Source organism: Ananas comosus, linkage group 13 (assembly GCF_001540865.1).
Source record: "Ananas comosus cultivar F153 linkage group 13, ASM154086v1, whole genome shotgun sequence".
Classification (NCBI taxonomy): Eukaryota; Viridiplantae; Streptophyta; class Magnoliopsida; order Poales; family Bromeliaceae; genus Ananas; species Ananas comosus.
In genome coordinates, this window is record NC_033633.1 from 10889971 (window position 1) to 10907298 (window position 17328).

A 17328-nucleotide genomic window follows, 5' to 3' on the forward strand; every position below is an offset into this window, starting at 1 on the left:
TTGCGAAAAGATTGCGTTATATACGTGGTGAGAAAGCGAGGTGAAAAAAATATTCTATTATGTTTTCGTACGTAATATTCCGTTTCGCATATCGCAATGCGTTGTGATGTTACGATATATTTTCTATGCTCCCAGTGAAAAACCCATAAGTATATGTTATATGCTTTCACTGGGGATGTCAATGGGTACAGATATCCGAAATTTTATTCGAACCCGAATCCAAACGGAGCGAATTTATCCGATACTAAATGGATATGGTTTCAGATATGGATATCAAAAACAAAACCCTATGGATATGAATACATATATGGATTTTGACTATACCCAACCTGAACCTGAATCCGACCCGAACTCGATCCGAATCCGAATTTATTTTACATTATATATAATATGTATATAAAAATTTGATATTATATTTGAATTTATATTTTAAAAATTTAAATTTAATATAATATATTTTGAAATATTGAAAAGTGAAATAATTGTTTCGGGTTCGGATTTTCGGGTTCGGGTTCGAGTTTCGGGTTTGGAGTCGGGTTTGGGTTCGAGTTTTTGAAAATCCGTCCCGAATCCGACCCGGTTGACATCCCTAGCTTTCGCCCTAACTCTATTTAGATGGGCCTTGATGCCAAGCGGGTGCTAAGTGGGCTTGGGTGTTTTTGTGGCCCAACTTGAACCGGGTCCGGCCCATTTCTAGTCCCGGGTCGGTTCGAGCTCGAGTTCGTTAACTCTAGGGCTCTTTTTGGTTTTTTTTTTAAAATTTTATTTTTATATTTAACAAAAAAAAGAAACCCTCTTCGTCGTCGTCGTCGTCTTCTTCTTCCTCGCTCCCGTTCCATTTTCTAGGGTTTTCGTTTTTCGCTCGCTCGCCGATCCGCGGGGAAGGGCGACGCCATGGAGGAGGACGCGAAGAGGAAGGAGGAGCCGCGGAGGAGCGATCGGGAGAGGGAGAAGCGGAGGGAGGAGCGCGACGGGGAGATCCGGCGATCGGAGGGTGAGCGGAGCTCCGGCGACAAGCACCACCATCACCACCACCACCATAAGAACCGCCACAGGGAGAAGGAGAAGGAGAAGGAGAAGGAGAAGGAGAAGGAGAGGGAGAGGGTGAAGGAGAAAGAGAAGGAGAAGGATAGAGAGAGGGAGAGGGAGAAGGAGAAGGAGAAGGAGAGGGAGAGGGAGAGGGAGAAGGAGAGGGAGAGGGAGAGGGAGAAGGAGAAGGAGAGGGATAGGGATAGGGCGAAGGAGAAAGATAGAGATAGGGATAGAGAGAAGGAGAAGGAGAGGGAGAGGGAGAGGGAGAGGGAGGAGGGAGCTCCCATGAACTTTTTCCGCACCATAACGGTGCTATCGCCGCCGCCGCTGTCGATGGATCGGAGCACGACGACGGCGTCGACGCGGAGCACGAGCACCCGACCCTCCGACATGAGCAGCGGCAGCGGCAGCAGCGGCCTCGACGATGCCGAGACCACCCTCCACAGCGAAGAGCCCTCCGCGGCGGCCGCGGCGCCGCCGACGGAGAGGGAGAAGGTGTACGTGGCGGCGGGGAAGGACGTGAAGGAGTGGAAGGCGAATCTCTTATGGGTGCTCCAAAACGTACCCCGCGAGAAGAAGATCGTTATACTACACGTCCACCGCCCCGCGAAAACCATCCCTTTGAGTATGGCCTCTGCTTCCTCTGTTTTCATCTCATTAAAGTTCAATTTTTCTTTCCTTTTTTGTGCTTTTGAGAACAAAAAGGTGAGTTTTTTAGATGTTTTTGTGTAGGGGGAGGTGAAGAGGTGGGGGAAAGATTTGGTTTTTATGTGTGATTTGAGTAGAAAACATGTTGGTGTTTCCACCGTTTCAGTTGCGTTTACTTTTTCAACTCTTGTTTATTTGAGAAAATGAGGGGAACAAATTGAGGTCGTAACGTAGAAATGGTTGAAGAGGATGTGGAAAAATTGGGTTTTTTTGGGTGATTTGAGTTGGCGATTCTCAATTTCGTTGGNGAGGTCGATCCTGTGAACGGCGAAGCCACGATGAACGGAGGTGGAGGTGGTAACGATGACGAGGAGGATATCGACCCGTTAGATGCGTTCATGAAATCGAAGGAAGAAGCTTCTAGTAATGGCGATCAAGCGAGGAAAGCCGGGAAGCAAGCAATGGGGAGGATAATCCCAGGCGAGGATTCTGACTCGGACTACGAGGATCTTGAGAATGACGAAGCGCCGCCGGAAGATGAGGACGATGATGAGTTCATGAAGAGGGTGAGGAAGACGAAGGCCGAGAAGCTGTCGATCATCGATCACTCCAAGATTCAGTACCCGCCGTTCAGGAAGAACTTCTATATCGAAGTGAAAGAGATCGCGAACATGAAGCCCGAAGAGGTGGCGGCGTATCGGAAGCAACTTGAATTGAAAATACACGGAAAAGATGTGCCGAAGCCGATAAAGACGTGGAACCAAACTGGCTTGGCGAGCAAAATACTGGATACTATCAAGAAGCTTAATTTCGAGAAGCCGATGCCCATCCAAGCTCAGGCATTCCCGATAATCATGAGCGGCCGAGATTGCATAGGAATAGCGAAAACCGGATCAGGTAAGACCCTAGCTTTTGTTTTACCGATGCTGAGACATATTAAGGACCAGCCCCCCGTTGTGCCCGGCGACGGGCCTATCGGGCTTATAATGGCGCCTACGAGGGAGCTCGTCCAACAAATTCATAGTGATATAAAGAAATTTACCAAGGTTTTGGGCGTAAACTGTGTGCCGGTTTATGGAGGCTCAGGTGTTGCCCAACAGATTAGTGAATTGAAAAGGGGTACAGAGATTGTTGTCTGCACTCCTGGCAGAATGATTGATATACTTTGTACGAGCGGCGGTAAAATAACAAACCTTAGGAGAGTTACTTATCTTGTCATGGACGAGGCCGATCGGATGTTCGATATGGGTTTCGAGCCGCAAATCACTAGAATAGTTCAAAATACCCGGCCGGACCGACAGACCGTTCTATTCTCCGCTACATTCCCTCGGCAAGTTGAGATCTTGGCACGGAAAGTGCTGAACAGGCCGATCGAAATTCAAGTTGGCGGAAGGAGTGTTGTGAACAAAGATATCGCGCAGTTAGTGGAGGTCCGGCCAGAGAGTGAGCGATTCTTACGGTTGTTAGAATTGTTGGGAGAATGGTACGAGAAGGGAAAGATTCTCGTTTTTGTTCACTCGCAAGAGAAATGCGACTCTTTGTTCAAGGAGTTGCTCAAGCATGGCTACCCGTGCCTCTCGTTGCACGGCGCAAAAGATCAGACCGATAGAGAATCGACCATTTCCGACTTCAAGAGCAACGTATGCAACTTGTTAATAGCCACTAGTGTAGCCGCTAGGGGTTTAGATGTGAAGGAGCTTGAGCTAGTTGTAAACTTTGATGTCCCTAACCATTATGAAGATTATGTTCACCGTGTGGGGCGGACGGGCCGTGCCGGACGGAAGGGTTTAGCGGTGACGTTCATATCTGAAGAGGATGCGAGATACGCACCGGACCTTGTAAAAGCCCTGGAACTATCTGAACAGGCCGTGCCTGCGGATTTAAAGGCTTTGGCCGATGGCTTTATGGCGAAGGTAAACCAAGGGACGGAGCAAGCACATGGAACTGGCTATGGCGGCAGTGGTTTTAAGTTTAATGAAGAGGAAGATGAAGCAAGGAGAGCTGCGAAGAAAGCTCAGGCGAGGGAATATGGATTTGAAGAAGATAAGTCTGACTCAGATTCTGAAGACGATGGTATTCGGAAAGCTGGAGGCGATCTTTCGCAAGCTGCTGCTCTTGCTGCGCAAGCCGCCGCACTAGCTGCTGCTTCGAAGGTCTCGATGAATCCTACGGCCCCTCTTCCTGTTACTGCAGCTCAGTTGCTTTCTACCGCTGCTGGTCTACCAACTGTGAGCCTGCCCGGTATAGCTGGTCTACCATCTGTGACCCTACCTGGTATGGCTGGTCTGCAGATAGGCGGGGTGGCAGCTACGCCTAGCGAAGCTGCTGCGAGGGCCGCCGCTTTGGCTGCGGCAATGAATCTGCAGCACAATCTGGCGAAAATACAGGCCGACGCAATGCCTGAACACTACGAAGCGGAATTAGAAATTAACGACTTTCCGCAAAATGCGAGATGGAAAGTTACCCATAAGGAGACTCTGGGTCCAATTTCAGAGTGGACGGGAGCGGCTATTACCACAAGAGGACAGTTCTATCCTCCTGGTAAGATTCCGGGTCCAGGAGAACGGAAGCTTTATTTGTTTATCGAGGGGCCGACCGAGTCATCTGTGAAGAAAGCGAAGGCCGAAGTGAAACGGGTGCTTGAAGACTATACTAATCAAGCGTTGAATCTCCCTGGTTCCGCCCAACCAGGCAAGTACTCTGTTCTTTGAGGGTCGTCATCGCTCTTTACAATACAAGAATGCTACATTAAAACGTGCGCTCAGTTATAGATATAGGTAGAATGCTGCTTTTGGCACTTTTTATATTGTATATGGTGCCCGCCAATTCATTTTTGTTAATCTATCTTGAAAGAGGGGGAAAAAGGAAAAGAAAAGAAAAAAATCTTTGAAAACTGCTCTCAATTCAGCAATGCATTTGAGATTCCTTTTATGGATTTCGATGTTTTCCAAGTGAACGATATCTTATTAGTTCGATTTAAAGCGCTCAAGACTCTATGGATGTTCTGCTTGAGTTGGTTGTATCAATTTGAGAATCAATTTTTGAATTTGTATCAATAAGCATCGATAGTTCTATTAAACTCTGCATTGTTTATTTATTTTTTTTCAGTGACGTATGTCCTCGTGCCGTTTTTTCTTGTTCTGTGGGTTGAAAAGCTTAAAATTACTACAACTATTTACTATTGTGCCATGTGAAGCCGTAGCTCGAGGACAAATTGATGTACCGAACTGCTACCTTCTTTTAATCCTCTTTAGTTAGTAGACCAATGAAGAGAGCGGAGCAATGATAGTTAAGATATGCCGGAACTGAAATGTGGGTACAAGGTGGAGAGATGTTACAAAATAAGTGGTTTTAGTGGAGTTGAAAAGTGCTTTAGGTACATGAACTTTTGAAGATTGCGTGTTATTTTCGAGTGTTATTGTTCTAATTAGTGAATTTATGATAGAGAGTTGTATGAAGACTACAATCTCTGAGCTGGTCTAAACTTTTATGTGGTATACAATTTTAGTAAATTGAGAAATCTAGATGGAGAGAGTTCTCTTTACTTTTGATTGATGAGAACATTGCGCGTAGAATCGGGATAAAAATATACATAGACAAAACGGAGATGTCGTAGCATGTGATGCGATTGTTACATATCTTTAACATAAATGAACTTGTATAGGATGGTTTATGAAGCCGAATGTTCTCATGTGAGATTGTTGAAATGTCGATGTTGATGCGTCGACAATTTACTAGAACATGGCAGTAAGATATGATTGAGCTTGAAAACAGTTTGAGATGGTTTGTATTGTTTTTACATCACTTCATTCTAATATCAAAACTGGCATGTTAGGAAGTAGCAAGAAAAGCATATTCTGGTGTTGTTCTTGTTGCTATGTTGCAGATGCTGGGTGCTATAACATGTTATGACCATTTTAAGTTCTCTGGGCTTGAACTGATCTTACAAATGTAGTAACTTTGTTGATGCAATTAAAACCTGGTGCTCTGTTGAACTGATTCTTTCTTGTTGCAATGCCTCAACTGCTTTGTTTTTGCTCTGCTTTAGTAGTTGCTGAATTTTGGAAGTGGAATTTTATTTATGAAACATGTCTTTTTGTGTGTGTGTGTGTGTGTGTTTTTATGTTCTTGGGTTTTAAACATTCCAACCTTTTGATGTTGTATTTTATTCTCTCTCTCTGTTTTTTTTTTTTGGCATGAGACAAATTGTTGTGGTGGTCTTGCAATTACAAGCACATGTGACCTTCCAACTCCTTCCTGGTGGTGGTCTACAAGAGAGCAACAAACATGGTGGAATCATCTCTCTCTCTCTCTCTCTCTCTCTCTATTTTTTATGATATACATAAATTTTCTTTGAATTGCTTTGGTGCATACCAACATTGATTTTTCTTAGTGTTTTTACGTGCTCGGCTCAGTCCCAGGGCATCAAATGCGCCAAAAGAAAGAGTCGGTATCAAGGATTTAAGTGCCACGGTACGGGATCGTGCCGAAAATTTACCGACACGGTATAATACAGTGCGTGCCGAGCCGTGCCGATACGTGCCGGTCAAAAAAATTCTTGTGTGCCGATACATAATACAATGAAATGTTTATTTTCTTTAGCAACAAAATATTCTAACTATTTATTATGTCTTTTTATCACATTTTTGAACTTTATTGATTAAATTACTTACTAATTTAAAGAATAGAGGGTTTTGAGCTGTGCCATCGGCACGAAATCTGTATCGTGCTGATATCTTGTTGGCACGGTACGACACGGTGGATACGGTACATGCTGGCGGGCACTTAAAACCTTGGCCGAGATCATGTTCAAGGTCGAGATAGTCGTAAGCATGACGGACGATAGTAAGGATGGAGGTGGAGATAGTCGTAAATTGAACACTCAAAATATATAATCACCCACACAACTATCTTTTTCGTAGTGTGTGTGTATATACAGTGTAGAGCTACTAAAAAATTTAATGCTTTCGATTTTTTGACCATTGAATTAAAAATTGTACGATTGGAATGATTCCATACAGTTCAGTAGTATTTATAGGACTGAATCGTTCCCACAAAGTAGATGTATTCGTGTTCAGATTTTTCAACATTCTTTTTTTTTTTAAAAAAGAGAAATTATGTGAGGTGCTTTTTTTAAAATCCCTATAGTTGAGGGGGTCCCCAGAACATTTCCACCCCACTCTTTTTCGTTTTCTTTTTCTTTTTTCCAATTTCCCACTCCATTCTCAGAGAGAGAGAGAGAGAGAGAGACGACATGGGCGGCGGCGGCGGCGGAGGTGGCGGCGGAGAGTCGTCGTCTTCATCGGCGGCGGCGGCGGCATCGCCGAGCTCGAAGAGGGGGAGGGATCCGGAGGACGACGTGTACCTCGACAACCTCCACTCCCAAAAGCGTTACCTCAGCGAGGTGCGTCCTCTGTCCCCCCCCCCCCCCCCCTCCCCCTCTTCTCTCTAGATCCCTTCCCCGTTCCTTTTCTTTTTAAAAAAAAACTTAGATCGATCGATCGAAAAGTTTTGGATCCCACCTTGGAGTGTGAATCCTCTCTTTTTCTCTTATTTGTCTTAATTTTTTTTTATTTTTTTCGAAATTAATGAATTATCTATGAAGATGTTGCTTCGCATTTTAGGGTTTTCTACGTGTTTTTTCTTTTATTTATATATAATAAGATTGTGTAAATATATAAGGTGAAAATCTATGAACATTTTAATTTTTTTTTTTTTGAGTTGAGGATCTCAACCAATTGTAGTGAGGATTTTATTAAATTAATCATTGCCATTAAATCTTACTACTTTAACGAGATACTCAATTCAAAGTGAATAGAACAACTAAACTAAAAAATGTAAATCGAAGTTAGAGGGGTCTATTTCAAAATAAACCATAGTTAAGGAGGTCACCATACAATTTTTACCAAAATTCAATTTTGTGCCATTTTTATTTTCCTCTTTGATTTTCTCAAGGATCTAGACTTAGATCCTATTTGGATGTCGGAATAAGTTATCTGAGTTATCTGACGACAGTTTATTTGGTACGAAGATTTTCGTATAGGATTGAAACCTAGCGGTCTGATTTAGTAGGATAATATATTTCACCTGCCAGGTGATTTATCTTGTACTGAAGAACAAATAAAATAACTCGAAGACTGAATATAATATCCATTCGAGACATTTGATCGCACTTTTCATCCGCCAAATACTACATGCTTCTTAAGGTCTTGTTTAGATGTCAGAATAAGTCGTGTATGAGGCCCGTCTAGCACGATTGTAACTAAGGAATCTGATTTTTGTTTCTTCAAAGCTCCGACTATCTATAATTTGTTAGGATAACATATTTTATTTACGAGATGATTTATCTTATTCTCGAAAAATAACTTGAATGCCCAAACATAATATATTCTATATTAAAATTTTGATCACACTCTTTATCTACCAAATGTATAAAATTTTTCGAGCAAATCGAAAGTATATACTGAATAAGATATTCATGCATCCAAACAGGGTCCGACGGTTTCCTTTATTATGATGATTGAGGTCCATTCCATTGATTGATATTAACAGATAATGGCTTCAAGTTTGAATGGACTGTCTGTTGGGGATACCCTTTCTGAGAACCTCATGGAATCACCTGCTAGGTCTGACAGCCTATCTTACCCCAGGTGAGTACTTCTCAAATTTTGGATATTTCATTTTCCTTTTCCTTTTCTCTGTCATAAAGTTTATACTTAAGACTGAAGAAACATTTTGGTGATCATGTACTAGCCCTTAACATCAGCTGCAACAACCAATAAGCGCAATGTATTAGTAATTAATGACTATTTTGTAATCATGTAATGTTAGTGAAGGATGAACTAGCCATGCAATTTCTGCGCAAACGCGACGTGGTCACTCCAAATTTTAGGGCATTTCTACACATTTGTGATGCTTGAAACTCTGTTTTGATTAGGTCGTATTATACCATCGGTTGCTGGACCTATCGCAAGGTGTCATTTTTGGCCACTAAACTGCAGTTTCTGTTTCAATCGGATTACTCCGTCAAACTCTATTACAGTTTCTGCCGCTTTGTTCAGAAAATACTACCTTCCAAACTATCATGCAGTTGAAGTTTTCAGAATACTTGATTTGAATGATGAACTAATACTTTTTGAGATCAATGAGTCCAGTATTTGAGATGGGTTGGTTTCATCCAGTAGTCAATATATCTATTAAGTTAATAACAAGTAATCATGCTCATTAGTGTGGATCAATTATCAAATGAGAGTTCTTTTCTCAGTTTGCTAAATTACCTTCTCGATTTAGCTTCATATGCGAGTTTGCAACTGCGCTTTCGTATTGTAACACCCTGGAACTAAGAATAGTCCCATATCTGGTGTTGAACCCATACAGTGCATGTGTATATAGGGCTGGCAAACGAGCGAGCCGGCTCGCGTTCGGCTCGATATTCGGCTCGCTCGAGCTCGACTCGAAATTAAATGAGCCGAGCTTGAACAAAATAAAAGGCTCGAAATTCATTTCAAGCCGAGCTTGAGTATTACTCGGCTCGTTCGAATTAGGCTCGAAAAGCTCGAAAAGCTCGAATATATATATATATATATATTATATATATATATATATATATTATATATATATAATGTACTTTTAATTATGTAGGCTTTAATTTAATTTGGGCATATATTGTTGGCCCATAAAATAACCAACAAGTACAACCGGCAATTGAGGCCAACTCTAAAGATTTATAACACACTCTCTCTTCAGACTTTCACTGTCTGCATAAGCCTAAAATCATGGATAATACTTTAATTTCCAATCCTTAAATTTTTTTGCCCTTCTTCTCTCTCTTATCCGTCTCTCTTCCTCGTTCTCCTCAGGATCTCACCCAGTAAAGACAGCTTCATCAGCTCACATTTCTGGCAATTATTTCTGTGTATTCTTGAAATTGGACATGTTGCGTCAAATTGTAGGTAATTGTTATAAAAATTAAACTAATTGATTATATAATGTTGAGAATTTCAATCGGCCTCGTTTAGATTATATAATGTCGAGAATTTCAATCGGCTCGTTTAGATGCTCGGAGCTCGCGACCTTGAAATTGGCTCGTCTTGAGCTCTGGCTGAATTAATTTCAAGCCGAGCTTGAGCCTAGATTTAGGCTCGAAATTAATTTCAAGCCGAATTTGAGCTGGCATAAGCTTGCTCGAGCTCGGCTCGTTTCCACCCCTATGTGTATATAAGGCTGGGTATTCGTGTGACTAATAACTGAGCTAAAGTATTTTGGTTAGTAGTTTAAGGCCAACAAATTATTGCAGAAGCTCAATCATGCAAAACTTCTATCTTTAGATCAAATGTAGATCACCTAACATAGTTTTGGCTTTATCGGAGTTGCGTCAATTGTGTACCTTTCGTGTTGTTTTCAGGGACGAAATTGCCTTCCAATACTCTCCGATGTCGGAAGATTCCGACGACTGTCGATACTGCGACACTCCGTTGAATCCGAGTACTACCCAAACCGATCCAGCAAGCAGCCCTTCCAGTCCGGTCTCTCCTTATCGATACCCAAAACCCTATTCGGCTCCCTCTCCGACCAACACATTCCCTCTTCCGAGCTGCAACCTCTCCTCCGTCGTCTGCTCGCACCCCCGCAGAGGCGACTCGGAAGGCCGCTTCCCTTCCTCGCCGAACGACATGTGCCACGTGGCGGACCTCAGGAAGGCCGCGCTTCTGAGGTCGGTGCAGATGAGAACGCAGCCGCATTGCCCGCCGCCGTACGAACTGCCGTTCAGCTCGGGGCAAGAAAGCATAGATAGCTTCGAAGAGGGAGACGACCGGCCCGACCAGTGCGTCAAGTCTCAAGATGACGAGGCCGGCTATCACAGCCCGGAGCACGAAGCGGATTACATCGAGGATTGCTCGTCGGCGGATGGCACGTTGGAATCCAAGTTCAGCCAAGACTAAGACTTGTTCAAATTATGTTTCACTAACTGGATGATTGTTTCTACTGCGGGGCGAGGTTCTACGACGCATTCGAAACATCTTTTGGCGAAGCACGAGAATGTTTCAAATGGCCTTGTTTTCGGTGTTTCCTAACCGCATTCTTAGTTGCTAGCATTCTCGGCGCAAAAGCTACTCGGCTCAACTTCGTCAGATCAGTAAGTTTTCATTTAGCGGTATCCACCGCTTTTGTCAATGTATTGAGATGCAGCATGAATTTGTGGCAATGGAGCATCTCTAATTATCTTGTACATAGTAGGAACTGTGTTATTTTTGTTATTAGTTGGGTAATAAGCATGAGGAGATCTTCAAACATTTTGTGTTTTATGATACCCTTCAGTTTTTATTAAAATGGTTGCTAGATAAGAAGGATATCAAGCAACAATTTATTTTATTTCTTTTCTTCTTTTTTTTTTTCTCTCTAAACTTGTCATTTATGGTCCAACCAGAGAACATTGCAAGCTTTTCAACAATGACAAGAATATGAAATCTACATATATTTATGTTTAAATAGAAATAGCGAAAATGTTTTATTTATTTCGAACTGAAAACTTATATCTATTTAATTTAGCCTAAATTTTAATATTTTATAATCAAGGGATAATTGCCTACATACTCTTCAAAACTTCAGAAATATTTTATTTATTCCTATTTTTTTCTTTCCAATATACTCCTTATATATTCTACCGTTATTCCAAAATACTCTTGCAGTTATCACTTGTTAAGTTAATTTAGATTAAATGTGAGTTAAATATCTACTAGAATTTAAAAAAAAAAAAATCAAAATACCCCTTTTATCCTTAACTTAAGAGCAAATAAGAAATATTGGTGATGGCAGAAATGTATATTTGAAAAGATCAAAAATTAAAATACCTTTTGTACCCCTAACTTAAGGACAAATAAGAAAAGTCCATGATGGTAGAAGAGTATATTTAAAAGGATAAAGTAGTAAATTTATAAAAATAACAGTTATTTTATAACTCTAGGATATATTTGAAATAGGCTGGAACGTAAAAAGAGTATTTTCAATATTAGCCTTCCAAGAGGGGTAAATCAAAAGGTCGAAAACTTTTTTAAGAGTATATAAGCAATTACCCCTTGTAATTAAATATAATACTAAAATAATAATATATATAACTTTTTCTATGTAATTTCCACAAACCAGTTCCAACCTTAACCAGCAAAGTTCACATTACCTTCGCCAAAAGCATAAAAGCTATAGTATGCCGACAAATCGGAAGCGGATAATATTTATTAACTTTACTCCAAAACACATAACCCATAATCTAAATGCTCAAATAATCTCAAAATGCATCTATCAATCTTCGCAATCCAAGTCAAAGTGTCCGTGATAACTTAATCATGTAAAGCGAAAACGATACCAGGAAAAAGGTTTTGGAAAGTTGCAAGAGTGTGGAGGTAAGAACCCTAATTAAACCCTGTAACAGTTCCACTTGGTTGAGGTGTCACTAATTCTCAGAATGTTTCTCATCTAGTAATCAAAGTTAGCGGCTAGAGATTGAGATTACGCTGCGAATGTCGACAGGATGTTCTTCTTGATGATGAACTCGTCGGCCTTGGAGGAGCTGATCGACTGCAGCATGATTTCGAAGATGAATTTAAAAGTTGCTCGGCCTAAGAAAAGGCTAATCTCTTTGACCAAAAAAGCGAAAAAATGAAAAGGAATAGTTTCTGCCAACCTTTTCTAGCATGCGTTGAAGCCTCTGGATTTCATTCTTCGCGTAGTCGGTGCCTTTGTCGAGGCAACTCTTCGCAGCTTTGAGATAAACCTTACCATACCTGAAATTCAAAGTGAAATATATATATATATATATATATATATATATATATATATATATATATCTAATTGTTAGTCTAACTATACAATGCTACATTAACTTTATTTTTCATTTAATCAAATACGCAACTACAAGAAATAATGAAACCAATTGTGATCATTAGAATTTCGAAAGAAGGGTAACAGTAGTTGCAGAATCAAGAAATCATTAAATTTAAAATCTATTAGTTTCTTTTGAATTCAACCAATTGTTAGTTCTGTGACGAAAGCAGAAACAATACCTTGCGGCAGACCCTGTCAGTTTATCAACCTCCTCTTCGATGCGAGAGAGGACTTGCTTGCGCTCATCATTACTGGCACTGACGAATTCCTTCACCAGAGCATCTAAGCTTGCAACAATTCCGGCCTGCATTAGTTACAAAGATGATCAAACGAAACAAATCAAGAGAAAAAAAAAAAAGGGGCATGTAGATAAGCAAAAATCCCATATTGTGTCGGCTACTAACTTCAGAAGTCAGTTGGCCCTTCGTGTCACGGCTAGTGCCACACTTTTCATTAAGGAATTTAACGAAGTCGTCTAAATCCCGACCACCATCATAATCTTCACCAGCTTTGTTGCCCTTGGGGAAAAACTTCAGGGTAGGATAGCCACTAACTCCATACCTGAAATTACATAAATTACACTATAAATATAAGCATTCAAAATCGACAGAATTAATTCAAAGCAAAAAAAAAAAAAAAAAATTACAACTTGCAAGATAAATTCAAGCAATCTCTTGTCCAATGAAATGAAAAAACATTAGAACCAACTAGAACACTTTATTATTGCAACTATTTGGTTCTGCGGCCAAGAACTGACAAAAGCTTCTAAGTGCAAAAAGCAGAAGGTCCAATTTAATGCTTCAACTTTTGCTGCAAAAGGAAGCAACTAGAAGCACTTCAAATGGAAAGGCTTTTAGTGCTTCTTTGAAGAGCTCTACTCACACAGCTCTCTACAAAACATTCACTTACTTTTCGGCCAAATCCTTGTATTTGTCTGCATCAACATTAGCAACCACAACATCCTCTTCCAATTTGTAAGCATTGGCCACCTTCTCATATATCTACAAGATACAAAAGACAGTCACAATCTACTAAAAGAGGCGAAGATTCAGTTCATAGCAAAATTTCCTTACCTGAACAACATGACATTTTGAGAGGGGCATTTGAATTTTAAAATTTTTATTTTACTACCAACCCTTTTCCATCACTCTTTTTTTTAAGAAAATACCATCAAGTTCTGTCAGAACTCCATATTCTGTCAGAAATAAGTTTCAAATACCAATGAGTTCAAGTAGGAAACTTTTTAAATTTGTAAAGTTCAGGGACGCATTTCAAAAAGCTCTATGGTTCAGGTAAGGTCTCCACACGTTTTTAATCATTATTATTTTGGCCCAAGCATAGAGCTCTTTCTACAAATTATCCAGATATATTTCTCTACTCACCGGGGCAAGATGCTTGCAATGTCCGCACCTGTTAAATAAATAACCAGGAAATTGTCAACCTATCTATTTGTCCAAACAAAACATGCCAAGATAAAATATAAAGAACCTTGCTTTTACAAACTAACCATGGTGCATAAAATTCAACAAGGACATCTTTGCTCTCATCAAGAACAACTTGATCAAAGCTTTCTGGTGTCAAAACAACTACACTGGAAGGTACAGCTGCCAACTTTACATTTGTCCCTGTAAGGAAATAACCCATAGATCTGTTAGATATAGTTACAAATTTCGCAATCATTAGGAAGTTAACAGCACATGTCAGCTCGAGAGTTCAGAAGTTATTTCTCAACTTCCATCTTGCAAAAAAAAAAAAAAAGCACCAAAAAGAAAGAGAGAAAAATTAATAAGAATATTTATTGCGAATGGTTATGATAAAGTCATAAAGTGAAGGAAATACAGCTATTATTTAAAGATATAACAAGGTTAAACTACTTCATTTTTCATCTATATTCTCTTCCAATTTTGTTCTTCAAAGCAATACAAATTTGCCACAAGTTTGAAGGTTAACCAACTAAGCAGGACTGTCGAGAAAATAATGCAGTCAGAGTTGAAATAGATGTTAACTTCATAAAATGAGATAGTTCAATGATTGAAGGCATCATAACTCATACATATACAGTACTAATTCGTAACTAAGATGGTTATTCTGAATTTTTTTTTTTTTTAACACTATCACTTTTCCCCATCAATACCATAAGGTTCATCAATAACACATATTACAGTTGAAATCATCTCTCACACTGTTAAACTAGTGCAGTAACTTAAAGAATCAAATAATTTTAACTGCTCCAACTAAGTACATTTGATAGGTATCACAGTCCCTAGCAACTGAGAGCATTACCTCCTTCAGTGTTTACAAACTCTGCAAGGGCTTCTGCAGTTCGTGCACCTTCATACCTATTTTAAAAATATTAACTAGTTAGCATTACAAGCATATTCCAATCCTAGAAAATGGGAAATAGCAAAATTATCAGATAGAAATGGATCAATTAGGGATTAACTATAGTTTGGCACTCACTTTTTCGGTTCCAAGGAACCTTTCGGAAACCACTGGATTGTTGGGTATCCAGAAACCCCATATTTGCTGCACAAACTCTTGTGCTCATCACAGTCCACCTAAAGATATGAAAGGTAAAATAAGCAAAATTATTAAGTTAGAGAAATTGTATTCACCTTAATATAACCTAATTAACACAAGATAAAGCTTTCAAAATTGGAAGCAAAAACAGGAACAGAATGTAAATTTACTATAAAGACAAGGTGAGCATCATCAGTAGTTCACCAAAAATGAGTAAATAATAAGATTTTTTCATTTTCAAGTGGGAGAAATGTAAGTAAGCTAAGAAAGAAAATCAACTAACCTTTCCAATCAAGACAGATTTAGTTTTCTTGAAACTTGCGCCGACCTTTTCATACTCTGGGGCAAGCTTCTTGCAGTGTCCACACCTGCCGAGGAGAAGCATCAGCAAATAATCTAAGAGACTTGTATAATGAGACCGTAGCGAGATTAAGCACTCCCAGGTAGGGGGGAAAAAATTTCTTCTTTTTTTTTTTTTTGCAAGATTAAGCAACACCTCAACACGAGAAACACTAAGCACCTCATAGAAGGACAAAAAGGGGGAGTATGAAAATGCCCATAGTAAGATGAACACACTTTGAGCTAACAAAATGAAACAATATCATCAATCGCAGATATATATTACAAGGCCACTGAAACACATCCAAATTCAGCAATAAAAAACTCTTTTTCCTCATAAATATATACTCTAAACTAAAATTTACAGAAAAGGTATCAATATCCAAATTTTGAGCTCTAGAATAGGGCAAAGTATCCATAGATAAACTAAAAAAAAAAAACTTTTAATACCAGCAACGAGTGGCTTTCCAAAACTAGCATGTAAACAACTCCAATCAAATCAAAGATTTGAACTTTCTAATCTTAAATTCTTCATATTACAAGGTCCAACCTAGATCCATCCAATCCTAAAACGAGATCGTAACCAAAAAGATTGAGAGTTCAAACAACTTCTACCAACAAAGATCTCGACTAAAGCATCATCCCTTTTCAAAATGGATCTATCGTGATCTAAAATATATCAAAATGTTCCCAAATTCACACAATATGCAGCAAGGCTACATCAAAACCTTTGAAATTGTATCAAAATCCTATCTTCGAGCTACTGCACAAAGCAAAATCTTCGAAGTTGCTTAATATCAAGAGAGAGCTAAAATTTTCTGTCCACAAAAACTTCATAAATGAATCCAGCCATATCAAAAAAAGAAAAAAAAAAAAAAAAAAAAAACTAACTAATTCGTTGTCTCATTATAGTACAAAGTCGAAGCGAGATCCAACAAGCCCTATTACTAGATCGTAATTTGAAAAAATCTAAAGCTCAAACAACTTATCTACTCGAAATACCGGAATCTACCAACATAATTTACCGGAAAAACTCCTCAAAATGGATCAATCGCAATCCGATGCAAAAAAAAAAAAAAAATGATCCCAAAATTCACACAACACGCAGCAAATCCACATCAGAACCCACAAAGCGCCTCAAAAAAGCTCGAAACACACAGGTCAAAGGGATCGTAGGGGCAGATCTCGCTACCATGGGGCGTAGAACTCGACGAGGGCGCCGCGATCTTGGCCGACCTCCGTCTCGAAGTTGGCCTCGGTGAGGACGACGACGTCGTCGTCGGCGAGAGAGACCGCGAAGAGCACCGCTAGGGTTAGGGTTACGAATGCGAACGAGATCCGAGATCGCCCCATCGTCGCCTCCGCGATTCTTTTCTCCTTTTTTTTTATTATTTTTCTTTTTTAATTTTCGTAGTCGCCGACTCTTCTCTCCCTGCGCAGGCGAAGCGACGCACGAGTTATATGCAGCTCCAACGACTACCAAATAATAGTGGACATTTTGCACTTATGCCCCTAAGAAAATACAAAATTTAGAAAAACCTTTATGTAGTTGGTATTTTGCATATAGGGAAACTTCAAATACCCATATGGGCCCGTTTGATTCGAGTTATGTAATATTACAAAGTATCTCGACATATCCAGGTATGTTGGATTTCGGCGTGAGATTACTACTAATACTGCATTAGAGTGTTTGGTTTAATACAGTAATGTAATACTAGATTACAGTGTTTATAGCATTAATATGTTTGGTTCAGTTTATAAAATTTAGTAATCATGACATAAAAGTATAATTTTTTTCAAAATTGCCCATGTTGTAGTCATTTGAATATTATTTTTTGCGGAAATGACGAATGGAGGGAAGGAGATCGTGATAATTACTTGGGAGAACGACGCAATAGAAGATGATAGGTG

The 17328-nt window shown here is 39.7% G+C and overlaps 4 protein-coding genes across 7 annotated transcripts; 3 read left to right on the plus strand and 1 right to left on the minus strand.

Moving 5' to 3' along the window:
* On the plus strand, nt 755-1122 carry LOC109719385 (putative uncharacterized protein DDB_G0271982; the record flags this gene model as incomplete). Its single annotated transcript, XM_020246022.1, has 1 exon — nt 755-1122. A coding segment is annotated over exon 1 (228 nt), but the record flags the coding sequence as incomplete, so codon positions are not given.
* LOC109719380 (DEAD-box ATP-dependent RNA helicase 42-like) lies at nt 1989-4736 on the plus strand (the record flags this gene model as incomplete). The annotated part of the gene is given in 1 exon segment (XM_020246011.1): nt 1989-4736. A coding segment is annotated over 1 exon segment (2403 nt), but the record flags the coding sequence as incomplete, so codon positions are not given.
* LOC109719383 lies at nt 4392-10772 on the plus strand. 4 transcript variants are annotated; one of them, XM_020246015.1, is made up of 4 exons: nt 4392-5970; nt 6910-7084; nt 8233-8330; nt 10085-10772. In XM_020246015.1, the coding sequence occupies exons 2-4, from the start codon at nt 6935-6937 to the stop codon at nt 10620-10622; spliced, it is 786 nt and encodes a 261-aa protein (XP_020101604.1). In that variant the 5' UTR covers nt 4392-5970; nt 6910-6934; the 3' UTR covers nt 10623-10772. The 4 variants fall into 4 exon arrangements, with proteins under 4 accessions (XP_020101604.1, XP_020101608.1, XP_020101605.1 ...); XM_020246019.1 differs by lacking the exon at nt 6910-7084 and having other exon boundaries at nt 4899-5970; nt 8173-8330; XM_020246016.1 differs by lacking the exon at nt 6910-7084 and having other exon boundaries at nt 4899-5970.
* On the minus strand, nt 11883-16845 carry LOC109719381 (protein disulfide isomerase-like 2-2). Its single transcript, XM_020246013.1, has 11 exons — nt 16610-16845; nt 15362-15446; nt 15019-15116; nt 14842-14897; nt 14066-14183; nt 13941-13968; nt 13468-13559; nt 12963-13119; nt 12738-12862; nt 12359-12458; nt 11883-12252 (listed from the first exon to the last, which is right to left on the minus strand). Exons 1-11 carry the CDS (start codon nt 16768-16770, stop codon nt 12184-12186), a joined length of 1089 nt encoding a protein of 362 aa, XP_020101602.1. The 5' UTR covers nt 16771-16845; the 3' UTR covers nt 11883-12183.